Source organism: Penicillium rubens (genome assembly GCF_028828025.1).
Source record: "Penicillium rubens strain IBT 27055 chromosome Unknown utg000001l_segment0_segment0, whole genome shotgun sequence".
In the NCBI taxonomy this organism is placed as follows: domain Eukaryota; kingdom Fungi; phylum Ascomycota; class Eurotiomycetes; order Eurotiales; family Aspergillaceae; genus Penicillium; species Penicillium rubens.
The window spans coordinates 6,300,924-6,325,690 of NW_026890599.1; the positions used below are offsets into that span (position 1 = coordinate 6,300,924).

Genomic DNA, 24,767 nt, shown 5'->3' on the forward strand with positions numbered 1-24,767 from the left:
GTTACGTAGGCTTTACCTATCGCGGTTATAAGGTAGAGAGTCTCGACGCTAATCCGCTCTATCGCTACGAGATATAGAGGGAGGTTTCGTAGCGGGAGGTCGTGGTTAATATTACTATTAGGCTTTCTGAGGTAAACACGGGCGAGGCAGTGTTTGTTACTAGGTTGATTGAGGATAGCTTCGATTTTAGTGCTATCGCGATATTCGGAAACGCAAAACTAGGAGATCAAGGCCCTTCGCACAACTTTCGGTAATAGAAGAATCCATTCTATTATCATAAGGTCGCCACGTATACGATAACCCTAGGGGGTTTTTAGTAAGATTTCATCCTAGAAAGTGTTGTTCCCCTTCCTAGAGATAAACTCGAAAGGTTTCGGTACTCGGAATTCCCTATTGATAGACTAGTAATGTTCGAATGTAGCTGAAATATCACCGTGGATCTTATACTCTTAATAGAGGCTTAATGGTAGCTTTTTATTTCCTAGACTTTCTTTTTTTAGAGCTAGGGGCTTCCCAACCTACTCGAAGACAGCTCCCTATAGACCAGCACCGATTTGGTTGAGTTGTTGCAACTCGGGTCGAGAACGTGCGACCCGAGAGAGGTGGCTAAAGGAAGAGGCCGTTAGGATAACAGACTTTAGGCTTAGGGATTGTTTAAGGATCGCTAAGTCTATTAAACGGGCGAGGTCCGTTACTAAGAGTTGCCGGTCGATATAAGGGGCTTCTAAGTTAGCCGGGTCATTGCCGATTTCACGTCTATATTCCATGCCTCTGATAGAGATGTTTGTTAAATGATAAAAGTGTGGAAGTGTGGAAGTGTCGACCCAGGCAGCAACATTGAAGGTTGGAACATTTCCCCACATGCCATGTGCCGAGTGCCAGTCTCCCTGATAGAAATTATACAGATTCCCTAGGACTGGCATGGACTGTTTATATGTTAACAGTTATTGGTATGTCTAGGAGGATATTCCTTGCTTAGGTGCAAGTTAGAGCAAGTCATCTAGCATGTCGCGTACAAAGGGTACAAAGGATACAAAGCACTGGACTTCACCTTGAATTCACAATTCCATTCACTAGAACAGATATTTTTTGTCTCTAAATGTCTAGTAGGGTGTCTCTTTGCAGATGTGGACATGGTAGTGAAACACCGACAGCTTCCAAGGTTGCATTTGCGCTCCAATATAAAACAATTTTCAGACTCGACTTCTCACTTTCTCATTCAAATCAGAGGCTGTTTCCCTTCACTTATCTCACACACTCTCTCTTCGTCTCTCCTTTCTTACCTATCTTCTCCTCTGTCCCCAAATCAACTCCCCTATTGCCTTCCTCATCAAGAAAGGTACCTAAAAGGATATTCCCACCCTCCCGGTTCACTGGCTAACTGATGTCGTTAACTGTAGACAACCACTGCCATGAAGGTCCCGCTTGCTCCTACAGAGCACCCCAACCAGGTTCTGCGGAAGCTCGGCTCCCCTTATGACCCAGAACTTCCCCTTACCTTTGCTTTTGGCCTCGTCGGCCTGCAGCGGGGCTGGAAACCTGGCTCTAAGACTTGGAAGAAAAATTGGAATGCTTGCATGAATTGCGAGTATGACCGATTGATTGGCTGCCGTGTCACCAGCCTCACGACTTGGCAACAGCTATGTGCCAAACTGGGAATTAAGGATTCCTTCAAGTCAATCAACCAGTGCAAGAAGGTAAATCACCAGTGTGGACTGATTTTCCTATCCCTCACTAACCAGTGTAGGCCCTGGCTCGTGTCCACGTGAACATCGTCGACCTTCTGGATTCGTGGAACTCCGATACCATCCCGATGCGATTTCAAAACAAGGAGGCCCTTGCTACATACACCAAGTCAACTCAGAAGTTCTTTGGACGACACATCGCCAAGCAAGATAAGGTCCTCCGAGTTCTGCTTCGTAAGCTGCTCTGAAGAGTCATTCTCTCTGGGTGTGAGGTGATATGTCTCTTCTAAGGCAGATGATCCCTTGGGTTGCACGGGACGCGTGAAATGGAGCATGGACTACAACAATATGGAAATACACACGGAGTAGGCGAGTTTTGATTTCAGCATAGCGAAGATATTTGAGATTCTGGCGATCTTCACCATCGAAAGTGATGAGTGTCTACATGGTATAGAATATTGTAGGCTCCATCTAACTCTACGTGGTTTCAGATGTCTTCCTAAGTGCTATTCCAACTTCTTGCATCCCATCCTTATTGACACTCTCGTACCCATCATTTGTTGTCACTTCTCTGTCAGTTCTCACTTCTACGCCCTTTCATCTCCCAACCCTTAACCTATGTTTCACTCAACCTGTCCTACATTCTTGCTTCACCCTTCCAGTACGTGCAAAATTCTCATCAGTATCTAACGCTCAAACCAGTTAGGCGAGCCTCTCAGCCTCGCTTATCCACACGATTTCCACCATCACCCTCAACGTACTCACAATACAACTTCATGCACAAGGCTTTAGGCTTAGCAACATTGCCAAGCAGGATCAGGTCCTCTGCTTGAGATAACCGAGAATTTGAAACAGTACAGTGATCCTATATGTAAATCTACAACTTTGATCTAATTTCATCTCGAGTGAAAAGATGTCTACGTGATATAGAAGAATTATAAGAAGCCCTTGGATGTCGCAGCCTCCATTTTTCCCTCATTTTCTTCAAATGGTAGTCGCTCTTTTCCCACAGGCCTTCTTCTTTCTCTCACTTCATCTTTTTCTCAGTCACCTTCACCTGCTACTCTTCATCCACACTTCTCATCTCTCTCTCAAATCAACATCTCTCACTTTCTTCATCTTCCTTCTCCACAAATGTAAGGATGGCTTCCCTTCCTACTGATTAGCCAAGCTAACCTGGGTTCTCAACTTTAGCCGACCACCGACTTTTCATCATGGTCGTCTCGCTTCCTCCTCCAGACGTTCCTCCGGCTGATCCCTCAATCTCTCCTCCGCAGCACCCCAACAACCATCTGCGAAAGCTTGGCGCTCCATGCAACGCGGAGCTTCCTATTACCGCTGCCTTTGGATTAATTGCCCGGCAGCGAGGCTGGAAGCAGGGTTCCAAGACCTGGAAAAGGAACTGGACCGCCTGCATGAACGACGAATATGACCGTCTGATTGGCTACCGCGCAGCCAACTTGGCAACGTGGCAGGAGCTTTGTGTCAAGGTTGGACTAAACGACTCATTCAAGTCCATTAACCAGTGCAAGAAGGTAAGGTCCCGTCTAGCCAATACAATATAGTGACACTCTCTTACTGGTGTAGGCTCTAGCGCTGGTGCATGTCAACCTTGTCGACCTCCTTGATTGTTGGGACTCGGACTACACCCCTACCCGATTCAGGGGCAAGAAGGCCCTTGCTGCTTACACCGAGGAGACCCACAAGTTCTTTGGTCGTGACATCGCCAAACAGGACAAGGTCCTCCGAGTCCTCCTCCGAAAGCTTCTCTAGGGGTCTCTTTCAAGCCATGGGGTTCCTAATAGTTTATTAGGTGCATCTGATGCAGTTGAAAGGACACTATCTTGATATGGACAGAGAGCGACAGAAATAAAGTCATCATCTTCATCATTGTATAATTTACTGGTAACCGTAATATGTAGAAGCTTTGTGTCTACATGGTCTCTACTGACTATTGTGGCACTATGCTCCACGTCTGTGACTTGAATGTATCGATTCAACTATTTACCATCATTCATCAACATTTCCTTTTACCAACCTTGTGCTCCTAGTCCTACTCTCACGGGCCCATGGCGTCTTCGGAGATCTGTTCAAGAGTAATAGCTCCAACACTCGAACAACCGGCAATACCACAGTCGACTACGTTGTCGTTGGACGGGGCGCAGCAGGTAACCGTTCGCGCACGACGAACATCGGACACGAGTATTTCCCTGCGTCAGTGTACGAGGCCGATGCTGAAATACTAAATATTATCAATGACGACGATTTTTCCTGAAGCTCGTACCTGCGAGGTGGGTGTCCGAAGCAACAGCATGGCTGGTATGCGTAGTCGGGCAAGCGTGTTTGGGGTTACAAGCTTGCGAGTTGTTGATGCGAGTGGATTCCCGATCCTTTAGCACATGTACGTATGAAACACTGAATACGATGCCTTTCCGATGATGAGATAGGTTGAAATGGGGGAATCATTATCTTTCTCATATCACCATATATCTTCTAAATACATTTGATTCAAGGTATCAAACATGTTATAGTCGCTGGGTAGGCAATTGGCCGAGAATGCAAAGCCGAGGTTGTTGATAAAAACTTCATCGGGGCTAGGGGCTGACCCAAGTCCAACCAAGCTGTTGTTATCGTGTTGGTGAATGTTGGTTGAAGCAGGGGCATCGACCCAATCGATATTTGGAAGTGGTGCCAAAAGTGTATTTTGAAAATGCAGGTCTTGCGGGTCGAGTGGACCGTTGAGTCGCTCAGTCGGGGCCAAGGGCCCTAGGTACCCATCCATGCCTGCCGGTTGATAGGTACTTGTGCAAAGGCCATCGCATTCCAGTGAGGGTGCGGGTGGCATATGATTAATATCGCAGTTCAGTCGTTGGCAATACAATTTCTCCAGGTTCCGTCCGATGCGCTTTGCGATATTCCATGACGTCGAGAGTTCCTGCAGAACCTGAAGGCAGAGTCCTACGGCCGCCTGTGACGATGGAACTTGAGAATCCCGGTTCCCTGTCTCCGATTCCATGGTGGGATCAATGCAACATTTCTCAATGATGATCGATGCTGCTGATAGCATGCAGTGTGTCGCTGTTATAGGGCTCAGCCTAAAGCTGCCAAATCTCTGTCTATGTTTCTGGGCGACAACGCACATTCCTCGGGTTGAGTTGGCGCATATTGCCATGACTTTCTGTTTACAAGCACGCTCCGATTCTTTGTCGCTGCTGTTCTGTTGTGACTGTAGGTCTGCAGGATTGCTAGCATCTTGATTGGCAGGGTTGTTGCTCAGAAAGGGTACGCAAAGTAAAATGTACACGGTATGGTATACCATGCATAAAGTGTAGGTGTGAGGAAAACGGGAGGGACCAGATGGACGGTCAACTTTGAGCTCTGGGGCAAGATCGTAGTACCAGGTCTTGAGTTCAAGCACACAGGAGTCAAAAAATGTGGAACGTTGGTTAGGTTCTAGGAGTGGCTTTGGAGACCAGCTTGGGTAATATATGTCAGTGAGGCAGATGAACGTGAGGAATGACACAATAGACTCACAATGTAAGCAGGACTTTCTCGAATATACGACACAGGTCAATCATTGCCCTATGCAACTGTACCACGTCTCTTTGAGATGCAGACCTTAATTGTCCATTGCCATTTGCTGAGGGCAGATAAACATCCGAGGCACATAAAGGAAATGGTTTGTTGACGACACCTTGGGAGTCCTGTGCGACAAGTGAATGTGAGTTTGGTGCAAAGAGAATATTTGTGATACAGCATACCAGTAACGTGCACACCCTGCCAGTGTAGCTTGCTGACAGTTTATCGTGGCAATACAGAGCCCAGTAGATCTGCCTTCGCAGCTCGACTTCGATGGGTGGAAGAGCAACTGCTCCGGAAAGGACCGAAGGATCCATGTTAAAACCCATATCTAAGGCCAGGCGATTGGCCATGCCCTGATGAAGCCACCCAGCAGCATCAGACCCCATTGCCTGTCAAATGTTAGTTTAGTCAACCCTTCGGGCAAAAGCCTGTGATATTAGACTTACAATATAAACCATGCCCATGATCGACAAAGACTGGATTGTCGTGATCTTGGGCCATCTGAGGTCGTTTTGAATCAATTTCTCTGCCCTCTCGAGGAATATCTTGCCGGCTGTGTTCGCATTACTAGGGTCTGATCTCACTTCGATGCGATCGCAGTACCGTGACCCTAAAGCCAGGATACAATTTAAAAGAAGGGGGCTAAAGTATCGCCCTCCATGCCTCATGGAATCTCGAAACAGTTTCTCGTTCACCATCTGAAGCCATGGCTGTTCCCACTCAAAAAACAGGTCGATCAAATGGGATCGAAGCCCGTCTTCTGGTACCAAGCCTTCTTGTGACGAGTCTGTACTCCCATCCAGCGGTGTTTCATCAGTCCGGGTGGCAGGACCATCGGACTGGTACTGGTATGCCTCTTTATTTGGCGAATCTAGGAACTGTTAGCAACCCTCTGTACTGAAACAAATGGGCCATTGCAGCTCACCTTTCGATGAAGATCGAAACTGCAATCGCATACTTGTCGGCCCAAAATATCGCACTTCGCCATCCTGGTCGAAATTTAATGACTCGTCAAGCGTCAGTGCACCGTCAAACGTAGTACACAAGTCATCAACATTCGAGCAAGCGGGAGACTCAGTGTTAGCCTCGCCATTTTTCGTCATTAGCTGGATGGCGGCGTCAGGGTCAATTCCGTGGGTGTGCAGCACGCGCTCCAATAGTTCAATACGTTTGCGCAGCATGATTACATAGGACTTGGGCGCTGGCTGTCGCCCGTCCTCTGCTGTAGAGTACTCGCATTGAACGCCACGGTCAATGCAGCGAGAGCAAGACGGTCGATTGCCATCACACTATACGTTTCAATATTAACACAGACTTCAATGGATTGTGGGGGCGCTATCGTCTTACCTTGGCTCGTCGTTGCCGACATGTCTCACAGGCTCGGGACGTATACTTTCTACCCGGTCGCTTGCGCCTAGCAAGTTCATCTGCCGGTGCTGCAGACATAGCGCAGTGATACGGAACAGGCTGGAATCAGTTTCTTTCAATGGGTTCCAGTACTGTGCCCTTAGGATTGGAAGCCTTGAGCTGTTTGGAAATCCATGGACAATGATCCAATGTTGCCATTCTTAACATTACAAAGCAATGACTTTCGCGCCTTGCTGCCTCAGGCATTAAGGTAGTAACTCTTGCGATTCAGGCCACAACGTCTGTTCATAACTGCCCAGGTGCTTCAGGTAACATTATTATATAAGTAGTTCTAATCAGTCATACCTAGAACCTTCCAAGGTTGGAATAGTTGGATCTAGTTTTCTCAAGTATTTTGTAGGCATTTTGGAGGTATTTTTAAATGACTTCTCAGATACTGCTTTTGGATGTGTTCTGTTTTTTTGAGACATCAATCTCCCCTTCGCCTAAATGAACGATATAGAGGGTTTCTGTATGTATAATTAGGGACATCCAAGTAGACTCAAAGCGTGCAGGTTTATGTTATTCTACAGCGGGTTTTTCTTTTCTTTTTTTTTTTTTTTTTTTTTGAGGCTTTGAAAATGGAAAGGCAATTCAGATATAGATATATATCGTAATAATACTACTATGTATTCACCCGACAGAATACCCCACAAGTCTCAAGCACCCCTTCTTTTCGTTTAAAGTATGTAACGCACTGTACACGGTGCGTAATTACCCTCGTCATAGATAGGTAGAGTTTCATGCTAGACATGACCCTATAGGAGGCAGATCAGTGCAGACAACATAGGAGGGGAAATGGGAAAAAGCAAAGTTTACTCGGGGAGTACTACCCTGTTAACACCAAGGTTGTAAAATGGTCATGAATAACATAATAACATGAATAACATGCATATCAGTACATACAATATAGGTAGTCATGATATTGAAGGAAGATCATCTCCAGAATATGAATCAGCTGACTACCCCGCAGATCCGGAAAAGGGTGAAGGCGGAGCAACGTTGACTGCCGAACATTCCGGGCCTATTCTGGGGGGTTTGGGACGTTTTTGGTATATTCATTTGTCAGGTTAGAATTGGAGTAGTACCCAGGTAGGTATTCTCCAATGATATTATGTTATATTACTGGATCCCTCAACCAGATTGATATGGTTCACACAGTAAGGGACTATAAGATCAGCGATTTCTCTTTTTTCAGACATCTGTGAAACAAATGTCCGGTGAAACAACTGTAATATACGGAGTAGGAAGCATTCCATGCCCAGTCCTAATATATTATACTATAATATCCCAATATGCAAGTGCAAGTGCAGTTGGGGAGAGAACTCAAGCTCTCATTGTATGGGGAATTAGGAACTACATCCGGTGGCGTCCAATGAAGTCGGGGAATATTTTCTTTTTCCTTTTTTGGGTCTTTTCGACTTTCCTGTTTTTGGTAGAAATATGGAGGAAGTATGGAGGATGGCCTGTTCGGCATGAAGGGATCTGAAACTAAACCCTCTAACCATATGATACATAGTACATGGGTTGCTTATAGACAAAAGTACCATATCCAGAGGTGCGTATCTAGTTAGTGTTTATACCTCCAAATCTGTTTTTACATCCTTTACTTGGATGTCATGACGTTGATTTACGAACATGGGATGTATACAATATAGAATCTCTCTATAGGATCTCTCCCCAGAGACGATCAACATACAAAATCTCGATCCTAGATAATATATTGTAAGTGTAAGAAATGTTCAAAATATAATAAGGAATATGTGAACAAGAAAACAAAACAGAAAAAAAGAAAAGAAAAAGAAAAGAAAAGAAAAAAAAAGAGAGAGGTGGGAAGTACGTGGTGCAGGAAACGCACACCTCACCAATCACCGCCCTCGACTCCTTCGATTCCCCCCCCCCCCATCACGACTCTTCCACTTAGAACATTCTCACCTTCCCGTTTCTACTCATTTCTATGACCCCCAGGTCTCAATTTTGATCAAGTTCCCTTCCCTTTCTCGGGTCAGCCTCCTCTGGGGTTGACGTTGTCGAGCGCGTCGCTGTCGCGCTATTCCCCGCATAGGCACGGCTTCCGTTATCCTCCGTATAACGTTTCGTGTTTCAGTGCGCTGTCTCGACACCTCTGAACACACAAATTTAACTGTGAATTGGTCGACTGCCATCACTCCAGAGCTCTTGAATTGATCTGTTCCCGAGTCTTACAACTTCGGATATGGACAGTTGATGCTACGGATGAATCAATAACCTCGATTAAGGGCACCCGCGCTGCCCAGCAGTCGGTTCTGCTTGGCTGGAACAATATTCTTGATTTATTCAATTTGTCTTGATTCCATCGCTCTGTCGCATTCCTACCCCTCGAACAAATCCGACTCCGTCGCCCGAGCGAGTCAGTATGGCCAGCAATGATTCCCCCAAACCACAATTCCTCGCGCCTCCTGCCGTGACAGCGTTGCGGCAGGAGGCTCGGAATATCGACCCGAAGATGACTCGAACATTGAACGATAATATGCGAGAGGAACGCGAGGATTTGAAGGAAGCGGCCGAACAGACATTGAACATTATTGTGGATATGGATTTGGAGGGCTGCATCAAATGGGTCAGCCCATCGTGGAAGCAGGTGGTCGGCTCGTCCCCTGAATCAGTGGAGGGCCATATGATATCAGAAATCTTGTTGGGCAACAAGGATGTGTTTCGTGATGCTATTGAATCGATGAGGCAGGATGATTCGCGGAGTCGCTTCATTCGCTTCGCCCTGCAGATGGGACCGGATTCTGTTCTGAAGTACGCGCCTGAACCACCCCCGACGGCTACAGGGAAGCAAGCCCTCGGTGAGAAGTCAGAGGACACGACTGGGAAACCTCACGAGGAAGAGCATCATCACAATGTGCTCAACATGGAGGGACAGGGGATCATGGTCTATGACCGGACAGACGATGAAGCTGGCCATGTGCGTATCCCATCAATGTTTTTGTCGCCTAGCGCTGTTTATAACGCTGACACCTGAATACAGACCATGTGGATGTTACGACCGGTTACCGAGCCAAGAGAAGTGACAATCGATCTGCCGCATCTGCTGGTGGAGTCTTTGGGTGTTGGAGCGGAGGTGTTGGCAAATTATTTGACCGAATTGGCCGAGGCTGCAGCGACAGAACCCGATCCTTCCAAGCATCCCGCCCCGACCGCTGTCCTCTGTCGCATATGTGAACGCCAGATTACGCCATGGTGGTTCGAGAAACATTCAGATCTGTGTCTGCAGGAGCATCGGGCCGAGATGGATGTTCAAATGGCCCAGGAAAACCTCAATGAGCATCGTCATGCCATTGTCAAGGTCCTCGATGCTTTAGAGGCTCGACAAGGCAGACCTCTAATCGGGAGTGATGGAAATCCAACGCCCGTCCCCCAAGCGGAGTACAAGGGATTAGCCATCGGCCCCTCATCTACCAGCTCTGCTCCGTCGTCCGGCCCTGTCTCAAGCAGTAATTCAGCGCCCGGCACGCCGCCTCGGTCGCGCGAACATTCTGCGTCTGGTTCTATTCCAAACCGACCACGCTCATTCACAGTGCGGAGACCACTGGCTCGCATCGTGGAGCTCGTTCTTGACCTGTGCGACACTTCACTGGAGATTAGTATGCCGATGATCAAGGAATCTCCCCGGACAGACGCAGAGGACTTCCGGACGTTGTCACCTCAATCTGAATCGCGGATCTCCCAGGTCCTTCAGTGGCAGTCCCCCAGCTCCAACACCTTGGAACAAGAAGAAGGTCTGGCCGCTTTGTCGGCAGACACCGAACAAGTTGCCAAGGCAAAGGTTGATGCAGTTGTACGCCATCGCAAGATTGTCGAATACGGCGAACGAATTCGCATAGAATACACAGTGCTAGTCGAGGAATGCATCGGGGCAGCGCTAAGCAAAGCGGAGCGCATAGCTGCTGGTCAGCTCAGTGATTCTTCGTGCTCATCCGATGAAGAAGTGGCGCCCGAGAGCACTGTCGAGGGCACTGTCGCTCTCAGCGATAACAATAGTATTGCTGAGGAAGAGCCCGTCTCCCAAAACATGAGCCATGAATTGCAACAAAGGCCGTATCCAGCGGCACCCTCTCCCCGGCGACCGACGTCTGCCCTGACTCTGTCAATGCGTAATTCACCAGATCGCTCATTGCTCTCACAACCGGAGCGCAGACCATCCTCGGCCGCGGTATCCACGGGTTCTAACAGCCCATTAGAATGCCCCACCCCGCGATCTCATAAAAGTGCTGCAGGACTTCTGGGTACATCACAGCCTTCTCGACTTGGCCTTTCCCTAGCGGAGATCGACGCTGGAGACAGTAGCGATAGCAGTCTGCCGTCCTCCGTCTTCCCTGGAGCCATAAGAACAGACTCGCCCTCATCCGAGAGGAGCTTCGATCGAAAGCGTCGGAGCCTGGTTCTGCCTGGACTCTCGAGTTCTCCTCGTCGACAGCCCTCTCCTGCTCGAGTTTCAGGGCCTCATTCCCCGTTGCGCATGCCGAAGCCCCGTATGTCTAGCGGTGGTGAAAGCATGCCGTCACCAATGGCGTCTCCATCTGCATACGCAAATGAATTAGCTCTCCATCACTGCCGCCACCATCGCCGGCAGTCCTCGGCAACTTCTTCGGATGTTACGAAGCCACCGCCATCCCCACGCTTACCTTCGATGAGCCAGCAACAGCCTCGACCTGCTCCATTGTCTATCCGCGATTTTGAAATCATCAAGCCAATCAGCAAGGGTGCGTTCGGCAGTGTCTACTTGGTGAAAAAGAAGGCCACTGGCGAGTACTATGCCATGAAAGTTCTGAAGAAGGCCGACATGATTGCCAAGAATCAGGTCACCAACGTAAAGGCCGAACGTGCCATCATGATGTGGCAAGGGGAGAGTGACTTCGTTGCCAAGCTTTATTGGACATTTTCTAGTAAGGATTATCTTTACTTGGTGATGGAATATCTCAACGGAGGTGACTGTTCATCACTGGTCAAGGTACTTGGAGGTCTCCCCGAGGACTGGGCTAAGAAGTACATCGGTGAGGTGGTGCTTGGAGTTGAACATCTCCACAGCCGGGGCATTGTGCATCGCGATCTAAAGCCTGATAACCTCCTTATCGACCAAACAGGTCATTTGAAGCTCACCGACTTTGGACTTTCGCGTATGGGGTTGGTCGGTCGTCAGAAGCGGGTGCTGAAGAACCCCGATGAGTCGGCTCCTGATCTACTAAAGCAGAACTCAATCCCCCGTGCGATATCGATTGCATCTTCTCGATCGGCCTCGTTCGACTTCCAGGCAAGCTCGTCACCCGGCTCTACCCCGCTAATTACCCCGGATGTGTCCGCCAATGCCATTCAGCCATCCTACTTTAGCCTCAACCAGAGCGGTCTGAGTCGGCAAAGCTCTCGTCGAGCGTCGGGATACCGCAGTGATAGCATGGGCAGTGACGGACTGAATGGAATGTTCAGGACATTCTCGCTTAATGACAATGCTCATGAGCCTTCTGCCTCATCGCCGAGTATGTTTTCAACTAGCATGGTTGAAGAAGAGGGCCAAAGTGAGGCTGGCGAGTCTCCTCACCTTCAGCCCCTGCAGCCAACATTCAGCAATCCAATGGCGCAAAATACCCCTCCCCAGCAGAGTATGATGCCTCCAGTGATGGCTCTTTTTGATCCTGAAGATCATGATCGCCGTTTTGTGGGTACCCCTGACTACCTAGCCCCGGAAACCATCAACGGCGTTGGGCAAGATGAGATCAGTGACTGGTGGTCTTTGGGATGCATCATGTTTGAGTTTATCTTTGGGTACCCACCTTTCAATGCGGATACCCCAGATCAAGTCTTTGAAAACATTCTGCATCGCAGGATCAATTGGCCTGACGAGCCAGAGGAGTTGACTTCAGCAGAGTCTTTGGACCTCATGAACAGGCTCATGACTCTCAACCCTCGTGACAGGATTGGAGCCAATGTAGAAGAGAAGTTTCCAAGTGGCGGCGCAGAGATCTGTAGTCATCCTTGGTTGTCAGATATTAACTGGGATACACTACTAGAAGATAAGGCGCAATTCGTCCCCAACATCGAGAACCCGGAGGACACAGAGTACTTTGATGCCCGTGGCGCTACTCTACAAACTTTTGCGGAGGAGTTAGAAGATGAGAACTCGCCACAACCGGCAGCTTCGGCTGGCCCCGATCGGCCTCATGATGCACTGTTCAAGGTCCGATCCCAAGTTAATTCATCGAAACGACCTTTGATGCCATTGCACATTCCTCCTCACGTCCGTGATGCTCGGGATTCACGCAGTCGGAGACTAAGCGAACCGGCCATGGCCGACGATTTTGGCAGCTTTAACTTTAAGAATCTTCCAATGCTGGAGAAGGCCAACAAAGATGTGATCCAGAAGATGCGCCAGGAGGCTCTCCAGGCGCAGCACCGACAACCCAGTTCGTCGTCAGCCGCTCAGACGTCCGGCAGTTCATCTCAGCCGTCATTGGAAGGGAGCCCACTGCCCATGTCACTCCAGCGAACTTTGTCACAAAACAAGGGCAATAATAATCGACCTTCTTCCCCATCTGGCCTGAGTCAAACAAACTCATCTCCCAGCAGACCGTCGCAGCCATCTTCTCCCCTCCTGGTTCAGTTCAGCACTGGGGCTAACCAAGAACGGCGCAAAACGTCGGGCTCCTCATCAGCCTCCCACCAGTCGAGTGGGACCTTTCAGCCTTCCTCGGCTGACCAGGGCCGCATGCCAAATCTCAGACTGGGTTCAGTGGCATCCTCTCCTGTCAAAGCCAACCGAATTCCAGCCCATTCCCCTGACAAGCCGGGCAACAATCAACGCCATGGCAGCGTGCCAGCGAGCCGCACCCGGTCGCACACTATTGGCTCTCAGGATGGAGACGCTTCCTCGTTCCCGAAAGAACCCTTCGTGCCCCATCATCATAAGCGCCGGAGTCAACTTTTCGATATCTCGCCTTCATCTTCTGACAACGAGGATCCACGCACAAAAGCACTTTTGAAGGTCCAGCGTCGTCGACAAAGCTCTCGACGGTTGTCGCAAATCAACGTCCTAGAAGGACCATTTTTCCGGCCGTTGGATGTGCTCATTTGTGAAGACCATCCTGTTTCGCGGCTGGTCATGGAACGCCTGTTCGAAAAACTTCGCTGCCGGACCATTACCGTTACAAATGGCGCGGAAGCCGTCAGATATGCTCTCAGCGAGGTCAAGTTCGACATCATTATGACTGAATATCGACTTCCCCAAGTCAACGGTGTTGATTTTGCTCGAATGGTGCGGGAGACGCGCAGTGCCAACAGGCATACTCCGATAATCGCTGTTACGGGGTACTTGAAAGACCTACCGGAGAATCACAACTTCGATGCCCTGATCCAGAAACCTCCGACTCTACCCAAGCTCACCGAGGCGCTTTCCCGGTGGTGCATGTGGAAACCTCCTCCAACTGACTACAGTCCCTCCCAATGTGTTCCTGTTCCGGGCTCTGGTGTTCGGTCGACCTCTGTGACAAACGACGACAGTCCTAGTTCCGCATCCTCTGGATTTGTCCTCAATCCCCCCAGCTCTTACCGAGGATCCAGCCGCGATGATTCGCTCAGCAGCAGTGTATTCGGAGATATGGAGTCTTTTAAGCCCGAGGAGATTCCCGTGATCATAAATCGAAATTCCGATGATTGGGATCCAGGCCACGGTGGATTGGGGATATCCGAAGAGCCAGCGGAACCCCCTGGGAGCCCAGACCCCAAAGCTGTGCCTGTGCCTCACCTCCTTCATGCAGCCTCAGCACCCGCGGCTATGGATGCAGCCGGTGGACTCACACCCCGGAGGCAACGGTCAAGTGAGGCCATCCGTGCTAAAAGGGAATCACTGGAGAAGAAGCGGTATGAGGGCGCTGAGTCAGGTGACGATGAAGACGAAGAGCTTGGCCATTCCCAAACACGGCGTAGCCCGCCCTCGCGAAATCGCCGTCCCGGCTCTAAACTGGGGATTGAGATGATGCGGACCAACAGTCGGGGCAGTGTTGTCAGTGGCAGTGAAGAACTTTTGAAGAAGGAGAGGGAGGCTCTCCGGAACCAAGCCACGGAGCCTACCGAGATCGAAGACAGCGATGGCTCCCTAGGTTCCCCGGCCAGTACGAGCCTAGAAGATCGTTTCGAGGCCCTCAGCATCCCCGAGGAATCGGAAGGCGAAGAACCCGCGAGTCCTCGTACGTCCCCTCCAAGGTTGAGAGCATCTGCCTCTCAACCTCACCGGCCATCTCTGATCCACCAGGATACCTCGATCTACTCCGGACCTTCCCAGTGTACTACATCGCAGACCAGCCCGGCAGTGTTGAATCAGGGCCAAACCACACCCCCCTGGGACTTGCCCCAAAGTGGTATCTCAGATCCCACTGCTCCGCCAATCACGCCTGAAGTCAAGATCTCCGGCAGCGCGCTGATGCGAGACGCTGGCTCGGGTGAGGACGCCGACTGTAGCCCCACACCAGATGCTGAAGCTACACCGCGACCTCTTCATCCTTCCCCCGACCTTGATCCGGAACAGACGCCTCGTCCACCGGAGCGACATCGCTCGGACTTGAGCTTTACATTCACAAGATAGATGCTATGTTCCTGCCTTTCGCAAAAGCTTCCTGAGATCTTGCGATATTTTTCTCTTCTACATATTGTTGCACACCTACTTTTGTCTTGTCTGTACACTTTCTTGTGCTTATCTACTCCTTACTCTCTCACGTCTCTTATGTCTGAATGTTCTCTTTTCCTTGGAGCAAGGTGTTCCGGTCTTTCTTTTTACCTCTTTTTTTCCCCCAGCGACATTAGTGATTGAAATTCCAACATCAGCTTGATGCTGTTTTCCTTTTTCTTTTTCCTTTTGCCTTTCTCCTTCGGTTTTATTTGTTTTATTTGTTTTTATTTGTTTTCTTTTCTTTTCTTTTTTTTTTGGTATCCATCTATGTTTATCTTGTACTAGTACTAGTACTCCGTAAGAGGCAGGGTACTTCAGGACTTCCTCCACTTCGGGCATCCCCGATGATTCTGGAGAGCTGTGATTGGACACAGCCCTAATCACTGGCGATGATCCCAGTCCTAAACCAGATCTCGGCTAGTGACACATATGTTGTAAAATGACAGGCTGTCAAAAGTCCCAGATTTATAGTTTTCTTTTCAGGGTGATAGTCGCAACCGTGCGTACGGAGTACAACTACGAACAAAAGGACCTTGGAAGACATGCATATATCCACTGAATGGCTCTACAATACACCTAGGTACACTTGGATAATAGGTCCGGACGTGTCGAATTTGGTTTCTCATGGACAACGTCATGGTTATATCACATGACAATTAAACTTGTAAAAGGCAGTAGACATTAGTAGACATTAGTACATGGAGACATTAGTAGACATGATTTTATATGATTTTGTACAGTATTATGACCCAAAATGGTTACTGGCACCGAAGTATCTCCGGTGGGAGGTGTGGGCGTTCTGGCGTTCTGGGCGTTCTGGGCGTGAGTGGGCTTACTATAAGCATAAAGCATTTTAATGTCAGGAGGTATAACCTTGAAAGATTCCTTATTCCGTCAAGTTAATATTATCCATATCCCTTTTATGCTTTGATGTACGGAAGTAAGGAGTACGGAGTACGGAAGACGTACTCCGTCCAAAAATCCTTTCATTGCCACCTGGTGGATCAAAAACTTTTACGATGGGCCAGAAGATAATTGGCTTACGTAGATAATACATATTGTTGTATGTAAAGATTCTTAATCTGGAAGTTCCAGGAGATAAAAGCTTGTGTACATGGAGGATATCATAGGGTATGTATATGCTATGTGCTATATAGTCCAATGTTGGTATAACATCCCCTATTCTCACCATATCTAACATAACTATAACTACATAACTAAGTTACCTTGTTAACTATTAACCTAATTAAGTTCACAAATTAACATGAAACCAAGATTGCCCATAAATAGAATACTAAATATAATAAAACACTTACCAAATACCACCCACCTAAAATACCTAATCAACAGCTAATTAGACGAAGAGGTCCAGACCCTCGGCACTATTATGGGTCTCCACTGGATGTCTCGTCTCTCATTCTCTTCTTCACTTCTTCTATTGTTCTATTCTTCTATTCGTCTCTCTACTCCATTTTCTTTCTTTTTCATTTTCTTCTTTTTAGCTACATTAAACCATAATATACACATTCCCTGATCCTTGACCGAATTCCCCTCTTTATACTTGGCCCGGTGCCATTATGTCGTCCCCCGTGGAACGAAAAGCTCATATCGAAAAGGATATGCGCAAGGACTCCGACATCTCTCCCACCTCCGACGATGGAACCCGTGTGACCGAGCCGGACACTGATCGCACCGCGAGTCACTTGAAGGTTGACACTACACGTTATGCTCATGATGATGACGAGGATCCGCCCCTGCGCACACCCTCCGCCCGTCGGGAGCAGGCTACTCGTATGGATGATGATCTATTGCTCTTGCAAGCCGAGCGTATGACCTCGCATTCGACCGGTGCACCGGATGACGAACACGACCGCAATTCTATCAATCGCGCCCGTTCGCGTCGCTCGGAAATGGTGGATGAGTTCGATGAAGCTACAAACCCTTTGCACGAAAAGGCCGCGATTTACAAACCCCCGGAGAAACCAAACACCCAGATTGCCGTCTTTGTGAAGAAGCTGCACCAGTCGAGTTTCCTCGTGCGCTACTTGACCTACATCTTCCCCGTTGTACTCCTCCTCCTGATCCCGTTGCTGGTCGGCGCCCTCAAATACCCCAATGCCAGTGTTGGTGGTGTAGAATTGATGTGGTTTTCAATTTGGTTGGAAATTGTCTGGTTGACTCTCTGGGCAGGACGGGTGAGTCTAATCGGTGACCCCATTCCACCGTGAAGGAGCATTACTGATTTCCTCTTAGCTGGTCGCAAAGTGCATGCCTCCAATTGTTGGCCTTTTGGCGAGTGTTTTTACCAATAACGCGAAGAAGTGGCGCGACATGGCCAAACAGGTCGAGCTTCACGCGGCACTCTTTTACTGGTGGCTTGGCGTGGAGATCTCCTTTCTACCAACGATGAAAAACCATCATGTGGATGGTAATACGGCGACAAGGGGTTGGGAAGGTACTCTCAACAAAATCATCATTGTCGTCTTCGTGTGGACTATCCTGAATTTCATCGAAAAGATTCTCATCCAGCTGATTGCCATCAGTTTCCATACGCGGACCTATGCGGACCGCATCGAGATCAACAAATTCCAGATCGGCAGTTTGACCAAGCTGTATGATTGGTCTCGGTCCACTCTCGGTGAGAAAGACGATGCATTTGAGGAGAAAAACGAGGAATCGACCCCTTCAGGGGTCAAAACCCCATTGCACTACGCTGGCATGGCCCAGCGGAAGGCTAAGGGTGCCCTCAACAAAGTCGGAAACCGGGTCGGCGATGTCGCCGGCGCAGTAATGGCTGATGTCACTGGCCGCACGGCTACTCGCAGCACCGATGCCTATCAGGTCATTTTGGCGCTCCTGCGAACTACCGGAGGCAGTCAGGTCCTGGCGCGTCGTCTCTATCGTACCTTTGTGAGAGATGGATTTGAGACAGTTTTTGGTGGTGACCTGAAAGCCGCATTTGATGACGGCGAGGAGGCCGAAGCTGCCTTCGCCATGTTCGATCGCGACATGAACGGTGATATCTCCATGGAGGAGCTGGAGGCCGTTTGCGTTGACATTGGCCGTGAGCGCAAGTCCATCACCGCATCTCTCAAGGACCTGGATTCGGTCGTGTCGAAATTGGACAATGTGTTCATGTTCTTCGTGTTCGTGATTGTGCTGATTGTGTTCTTGACGCTCATCTCCACCTCGGCTGCCGGTGTGCTCACCTCCGCAGGCTCTGCTATCCTGGCCCTGTCTTGGTTGTTCTCCGCTACTGCTCAGGAGTTCCTTCAGTCGGTTATCTTCGTCTTTGTCAAGCACCCTTTCGATGTTGGTGACCGTGTGACCATCTACGGCAATTCCGGTGATTCCGGTCTTGGTGATGATTACTTTGTGAAGGAGATCACTCTTCTTTACACCGAATTCAAGAAGATGCAAGGCCATGTTGTGCAGGCGCCAAACAGCTACCTCAATACGCTTTTCGTCCTCAACCAACGCCGTTCGGGCGCGCTTGCGGAGGCAGTTCCAATCATTATCAAGTACGGCACCACCATTGACCAACTCGACTCCCTGCGACAGCGCCTTTTGGAGTTTGTGCGTAGCGAGAAACGCGACTTCCAGAACAACATCCTCACCGAGATGCGTGCCGTCACCGAGAACTTCTCACTCACACTCAACATCGTCTTCTTTTACAAGTCCAACTGGCAAAACGAGGGTCTACGTTTGCAGCGTCGCAACAAGTTCATATGTATGCTCATGATCGCTCTCCAGGAGATCGGCATCGAGGGCCCACGCATGAACCTCCAGGGTGCCAAGTTCGACATTCCATTCCACGTCAACTATGGCAATACACGCTCTGCCGAGGGCCCAGCTCGCACCGACGCCGAGGAGGTCCCGATCTCCAACGAGTCCCACGACCTGCCAGAGAATACCGGAAGCGGCAGCGGCAGCGCTATCCGTCACCCATCGATTCTCCGCAAGGGTATGCACTCTGCCAACGCCCGTGCCCGCGGGGCGTCTGTCTCACAACGCAAGCACGTCGACTTCTCCTTGGGCATGTCCAACATGGCATCCAACGATATTATGGGAGATGTGTTCGAGGATCGGGGTGTGGTCGTGGATGATATCGTCCGTACTGCCAACCGCGATGCCGCAGAGCGTCGCATCCAGGAAGAGAACGAGGACGACGAGGAACGCCGTAGCCGCACTTCTTCGCGGCATCGTCGCCCCTCTAACCTGAGCGCTCCCTCCAATAATGACGCCGGTCGCGGGTCGACCGACGCTCACAGCTTCCGTAGTGGTCGGTCATCGCTCAGTCGCAACCGGTTCTTCCACCACCGTAGCAGCGTGGGTCACGATCGTGACGACTTGATGGAGCAGGGCCGCTTTGATGAGCCTACTCTGCCCCCGCCGGCCACGGTTCCTGCTACTAAGGACCACCCGAATTGATTTTTGAGATGTAATTTTCTTTTCCATTATTTCCATCTCGTCTATTGATGTGATATCCATCCACTGAACATACATTGTCATATTTTCCTTTCCCCTTTCATATATTGCGACAGACCGTGTGTCAGCAGAATTCTAGCCTGTCCTTCTATCCTACATATATTCCTGTAACGGCCTTAAAGCTCTTTTTTTCCTATCTTCCGGCGGCTTATTGATCATATATAGCAGGTCGAGTCACTCGGCCAATTGAAAGACGTTCCTTTTCTACCTGTATTCAAACATTTACATCTATCTTTCTTTCAATGAAAATTCGCCTCCATGTCAGATTGTCAAGACCTGCATTTCCACTGAGATCAATGCCTTTTCGCCTAGAAACCACTAGCAGGGGCCATGGGGCTTCTTGGTCGCTCATGTCACTCTTGGACAGCCATTCTAGCCCGCGAGGATGCATCGGCAAGATCCAACTGCTATTCTAGTTACGGCGCCGGAAAGAACAAGAAATATATAAAGCAAAGGCACCCGAAATGATACCAGAGTGTTACCAGGTAACATGGGTATATATATTTCTTTTCACATACAACTTCGGCAAAATGCCGTCTGAGATTTAGCCTGCTTCTATAACTTCTCTTGCCCATTGGCGTACCGAGTGTGAAGCTATATTCCAGAATATCATTGCTGCCTATAAGACAGGATTATTCTTTCGTACTGTTTCATGTGATTTGGTAAACTAACCCAATTAGCTCTGAGGTCCCCTTTTGCATCGAACCGAAGATGTTGCGATATGCGGTCGATCCGGGAGTAGTAAGACACTACTCATCCTCGTGTTGCTGCCAAATGATCTTGAAAGTGGCTCCATTTAAGTAGAGGGGATAGAGTTAACAGCTTCGTACATATGTAATGCACTGTGCGGTCTCACATCTCATTCCACACCGTTCTTCATGTCTGGAACCCTGAGATTCAGCTTGGACTGTGATTCCACCACTGACCACGTTACAGATGCATGTCTCGTAGCCACAATTGAAACACTGGGGTCATGGAAAAAGGTCACTAACAGCAGGGCTCAATCAGCCGGTTTAATATCATGTCGCCACTAGGGAAGCGTCAGCTTCTGGTTCTGGCACGATCCTGGTATTAGACGAAGGAACTAACAAGTTTGTCGGGGTATCCGACTATTCCACCTGGGCATGGATGATGTTGACTCACGCCATATTCTAGTGCGGACTGGGGAGCAGAAGCCATAATGCAAGTCATAATTGAGGGTTTGCGCCTAAGACCGTCATCTTCATTGATGTCAATTTGACCCTATCACCTTCATGATGTCCAATCATAGGTATAGGGGGCTAAGATCAATGATTTGGTCGTAGATATTGATCTGTAATCGATGGGAGTTTTGCATTGAGACAAGTTTGATGGAATTGCATTGTAGCATTGAAGTCTGCCCAGGTGACCTCAGGTGCTCCCCCCGTCAAAGAGATCTTTTGCTCCCCAACTTCTTCTCTTCCCCCTACAACTTCCCATCCTTCTCATTTTTAGCCTAACCTTTGCCGGTACAATCCATCATGCGAGGAGAGGTATGTATGCTCTACTATCCTGCTGGACTGCTATCGTGTCGAGCTTTCTATACACTTCGCTTCCCACAGTATACTGGCTCTCGTCCGATGAAGTCAAACCAAGAGAAGGAACACCAATATTGACTTGACTCTACCAGATCTGTCATATACACATTGGTCAGGCCGGCACCCAGCTTGGTAATGCTGCCTGGGAACTGTGCGTCTCTTACGTGTCAAGTATCGCCGATATGACTGCTGATCAAAATTCAACACAGGTACCTACTTGAACATGGTCTGAAGCCTGACGGATTTATCGATCCTGATGTCACCGACGAGGCCGCAAGAAGCGGATCTTACCAGACTTTCTTTACTGAGACCTCCGGCGGCAAATATGTTCCCCGTTCCATCTTCGTCGATCTTGACCCATCGGTATGTGACAGACCACGAACTTGTCAAAAAGGCCCACCAGCTGAATGAACTGTGCCAGCCCATCGATGAAATTCGCACTGGCACCTACCGTGATCTTTTCCGTCCCCAACAGCTGATCAGTGGGAACGAAGATGCTGCAAACAACTGTACGAACAGATCACCCTGTGAAAGCTGGTAACCAAGGAGCTAACATCCGGCAGATGCTCGGGGTCATTACACCGTTGGGAGGGAGATTTCTGGAGCCGTGATCGACAGCATTCGTCATGTGGCCGGTACGAACCTGCTAACCCAGGCCTCAATCCTGATCGCTTTCAGCTAATGTCTCCATAGAGAATTGCCACTCCCTCCAGGGCTTCTTGATTTTCCACTCCTTTGGCGGTGGTACAGGGTCTGGTTTCGGTTCACTCTTGTTGGATCATCTGACCAGCATGTATGGGCGTAAGTCCAAGCTGGAATTCTCCATCTACCCTTCTCCACGTACATCGACAGCCGTGGTAGAGCCCTACAATGCCGTCCTCTCAACCCACAGCACCATTGAGAACTCCGACTGTACCTTCCTAGTTGACAACGAGGCCGTGTACAATATCTGCCGACGCAACCTGGATATTCCTCGTCCTGGATATGAGCATCTCAATCGTCTTATTGCCCAGGTAGTGAGCTCCATCACATCCAGCTTGCGGTTCGATGGTGCACTCAACGTCGATCTGGCTGAGTTCCAGACGAACCTTGTCCCGTACCCGCGTATTCACTATCCATTGATTTCGTATGCTCCGGTGATCAGTAGCCAGCGCAGCTCTCACGAGAGTTTCAAGGTCCAGGATCTCACCTTCCAGTGTTCGTGGATTCTGTTCTAATCAGCTGTGTGTTTCTACTGACTCGGTCATAGGCTTTGAACCCAATAACCAAATGGTGAACTGCGACCCACGGAAGGGTAAATACATGGCTGTGGCTTTACTCTATAAGGGTGATGTTGTACCCCATGACTGCAATAAGGCTGTCCACGCCCTCAAGACTCGGGGCACCTTCAGTTTGGTTGAATGGTGTCCTACCGGATTCAAGTTAGGCATCAACTACCAGAAGCCTGTGCGTCGTCCTGACGATGAACTTGCTTGCGTGGATCGTTCGGTTAGCATGCTGTCTAACACCACCGCAATTGCTGAGGCGTGGAGTCGCCTGGATCACAATTTCGACCTGATGTACTCCAAGCGTGCCTTCGTCCACTGGTATGTTGGTGAAGGGATGGAAGAAGGCGAATTCTCTGAAGCCCGTGAGGATCTCGCGGCACTGGAGAAAGATTACGAGGAAGTGGCTGAGGACAGCGGCCCGGAAGGGGTTGAGTACTGACTCTGCACTTGTCTTGTTGTTCCTTCCAGCACACATTGAGGTGATTCTGATATCTCCGACAATCTGCCCGCACTGGCTTTCTGTGCCACTTTCCTCGTCCATTCATGCTCTTCCAGGGACCTGTCCACTGGACCGATTAAGGGCCTTGTTTGACGAGTTGAGGGAAGATCTGGAAAATGTATCCAAGTACAAATAAAACCAAACAAAGGACAAAAAAATCAAATCAAATGAGTATTATGTGACTATTCGCCATATTGTACAACCAACTTTTTGAACACTCTAGTGATAAACGCCCATCAAATGATCCATGCAAAATTGTTACTAGTGATACAAGCTGAAGATTCCCTTCAACTGTCAGTTGCAAGATTGAGCTCTCGAAGGACTTTCAATGCGTGCTCATAGGTCCACATTGTCACCGCACTTGCGGGTGCTGCCTTGAGTAGACTGACTGTCAAGCCACGGTACAAGCCACGCACGCCCTGGGTGCGGATAATCATGGAAATACTTTTGAGGACCCCCTTGTACTCCGGGATATTGCGATGAACGTAGCGAGTCCTTGTTGGACCCTGTACCTGCAAGCGCTTACGCACGAGGTCTAGCGGGAAAACACCAGTCTTAGCTAGTACACTTGCCACGACACCGGCTGCGGCGTCCCCTGTACCCAACGGCAGAGCATCCCAGGTCATGGCTGGTCTAAGTGCCTCATATGTTGTGAAAAAGAGTCCCATGTATGGCACAATTTGTGCCACTGCGGCAGAACATCCCCGGAAGAATCCTGGTAAGCCCTCATGTCGAGCTATCTCCACAATTGAAGCGCGCAGCGAGCCATACACACGTTCCGGGCCTTGTGCCGCGAATCGCGTGCGGAGAAGGTCAAGCGGGTATGTTACCCCCGTGGCACATCCACCTGCCACTGCACCTGAGAGAAAAGATTCGACGGGTTGCGGGAGTCGATAGGAGCCGAGTTCAGCAAGGGCTTGGGTTGTTCCTCGATACGCGGTGAATTGCGTGGCGCCATAGCAGACATACATCATCTCGGCAGGAATATTGCCCTTCCATAGGCCCTGTGGGAAGAAATTCGCGTTAGGCCGAGGGCACTAACATTGGGAAATATGGTAATCTTTTGAACGTACGGTAATCCCCTCTTGCGTCATAATCGTTCGCATAGTGGACAATGTCCCCTTATAAACAGGCCCATTGATCCTTTGATGGGACGCAGGGTCCGATAAGGAATGGATTTGTAATTGCAGCCTGATCTTGACAACGTCCAGTGGCGCAATACAAAACCGTGAGATCAGCCCTGCAATCCCGCCGGCCAATACGACCTGTCGCTTGGTGCCTTCATCTTTGAGGTGCTCGCCCCCGGCCGACATGAGTTGAGTGTGCTTTCTATTACAGACTGAATACGTCTGTAGGGTGGGTTGGGTTAGGTTAAGAGAATTGAAGCATGAAGATCCATGTTGATTCTTCAGTCTGGCTTGGAATGATAAAAAAACAAAAACAACGTCAACTGGGCGATTTACGTAAGTCCCGGCGGCCGGGGAATGTCATCGGAATGATATTGTGGCCTAAGGTGTTAATTAACGCCTGAGGCATTAATTCATGCCTCAGGCGCAAGGAATCACAAGCCGAGGTAAACTT

The 24,767-nt window shown here is 49.3% G+C and overlaps 7 protein-coding genes across 7 annotated transcripts; 5 read left to right on the plus strand and 2 right to left on the minus strand.

Annotated features, from left to right (window-relative positions):
* Positions 1-1,412: 1,412 nt before the first annotated feature.
* N7525_002432 (uncharacterized protein) lies at positions 1,413-1,933 on the plus strand (the record flags this gene model as incomplete). The annotated part of the gene is made up of 2 exons (XM_002556874.2): positions 1,413-1,697; positions 1,748-1,933. The coding sequence occupies 2 exons, from the start codon at positions 1,413-1,415 to the stop codon at positions 1,931-1,933; spliced, it is 471 nt and encodes a 156-aa protein (XP_002556920.2).
* A 966-nt stretch (positions 1,934-2,899) lies between these two features.
* N7525_002433 (uncharacterized protein) lies at positions 2,900-3,458 on the plus strand (the record flags this gene model as incomplete). Its single annotated transcript, XM_002556873.1, has 2 exons — positions 2,900-3,220; positions 3,273-3,458. 2 exons carry the CDS (start codon positions 2,900-2,902, stop codon positions 3,456-3,458), a joined length of 507 nt encoding a protein of 168 aa, XP_002556919.1.
* A 706-nt stretch (positions 3,459-4,164) lies between these two features.
* Positions 4,165-6,713, minus strand: N7525_002434 (Zn(II)2Cys6 transcription factor; the record flags this gene model as incomplete). The annotated part of the gene is made up of 6 exons (XM_061212315.1): positions 4,165-5,161; positions 5,220-5,389; positions 5,447-5,656; positions 5,714-6,138; positions 6,193-6,556; positions 6,615-6,713. The coding sequence occupies 6 exons, from the start codon at positions 6,711-6,713 to the stop codon at positions 4,165-4,167; spliced, it is 2,265 nt and encodes a 754-aa protein (XP_061071541.1).
* A 2,356-nt stretch (positions 6,714-9,069) lies between these two features.
* On the plus strand, positions 9,070-15,291 carry N7525_002435 (protein kinase RIM15; the record flags this gene model as incomplete). Its single annotated transcript, XM_002556869.1, has 2 exons — positions 9,070-9,624; positions 9,688-15,291. 2 exons carry the CDS (start codon positions 9,070-9,072, stop codon positions 15,289-15,291), a joined length of 6,159 nt encoding a protein of 2,052 aa, XP_002556915.1.
* Positions 15,292-16,952: 1,661 nt separating this feature from the next.
* N7525_002436 (Mechanosensitive ion channel family) lies at positions 16,953-19,806 on the plus strand (the record flags this gene model as incomplete). Its single annotated transcript, XM_002556868.2, has 2 exons — positions 16,953-17,570; positions 17,629-19,806. 2 exons carry the CDS (start codon positions 16,953-16,955, stop codon positions 19,804-19,806), a joined length of 2,796 nt encoding a protein of 931 aa, XP_002556914.1.
* Positions 19,807-21,362: 1,556 nt separating this feature from the next.
* N7525_002437 (tubulin alpha chain) lies at positions 21,363-23,126 on the plus strand (the record flags this gene model as incomplete). The annotated part of the gene is made up of 7 exons (XM_002556867.1): positions 21,363-21,374; positions 21,512-21,570; positions 21,629-21,782; positions 21,841-21,928; positions 21,983-22,054; positions 22,113-22,616; positions 22,669-23,126. The coding sequence occupies 7 exons, from the start codon at positions 21,363-21,365 to the stop codon at positions 23,124-23,126; spliced, it is 1,347 nt and encodes a 448-aa protein (XP_002556913.1).
* Positions 23,127-23,473: 347 nt separating this feature from the next.
* Positions 23,474-24,499, minus strand: N7525_002438 (thiamine transporter TPC1; the record flags this gene model as incomplete). The annotated part of the gene is made up of 2 exons (XM_002556866.1): positions 23,474-24,190; positions 24,260-24,499. 2 exons carry the CDS (start codon positions 24,497-24,499, stop codon positions 23,474-23,476), a joined length of 957 nt encoding a protein of 318 aa, XP_002556912.1.
* Positions 24,500-24,767: the final 268 nt, after the last annotated feature.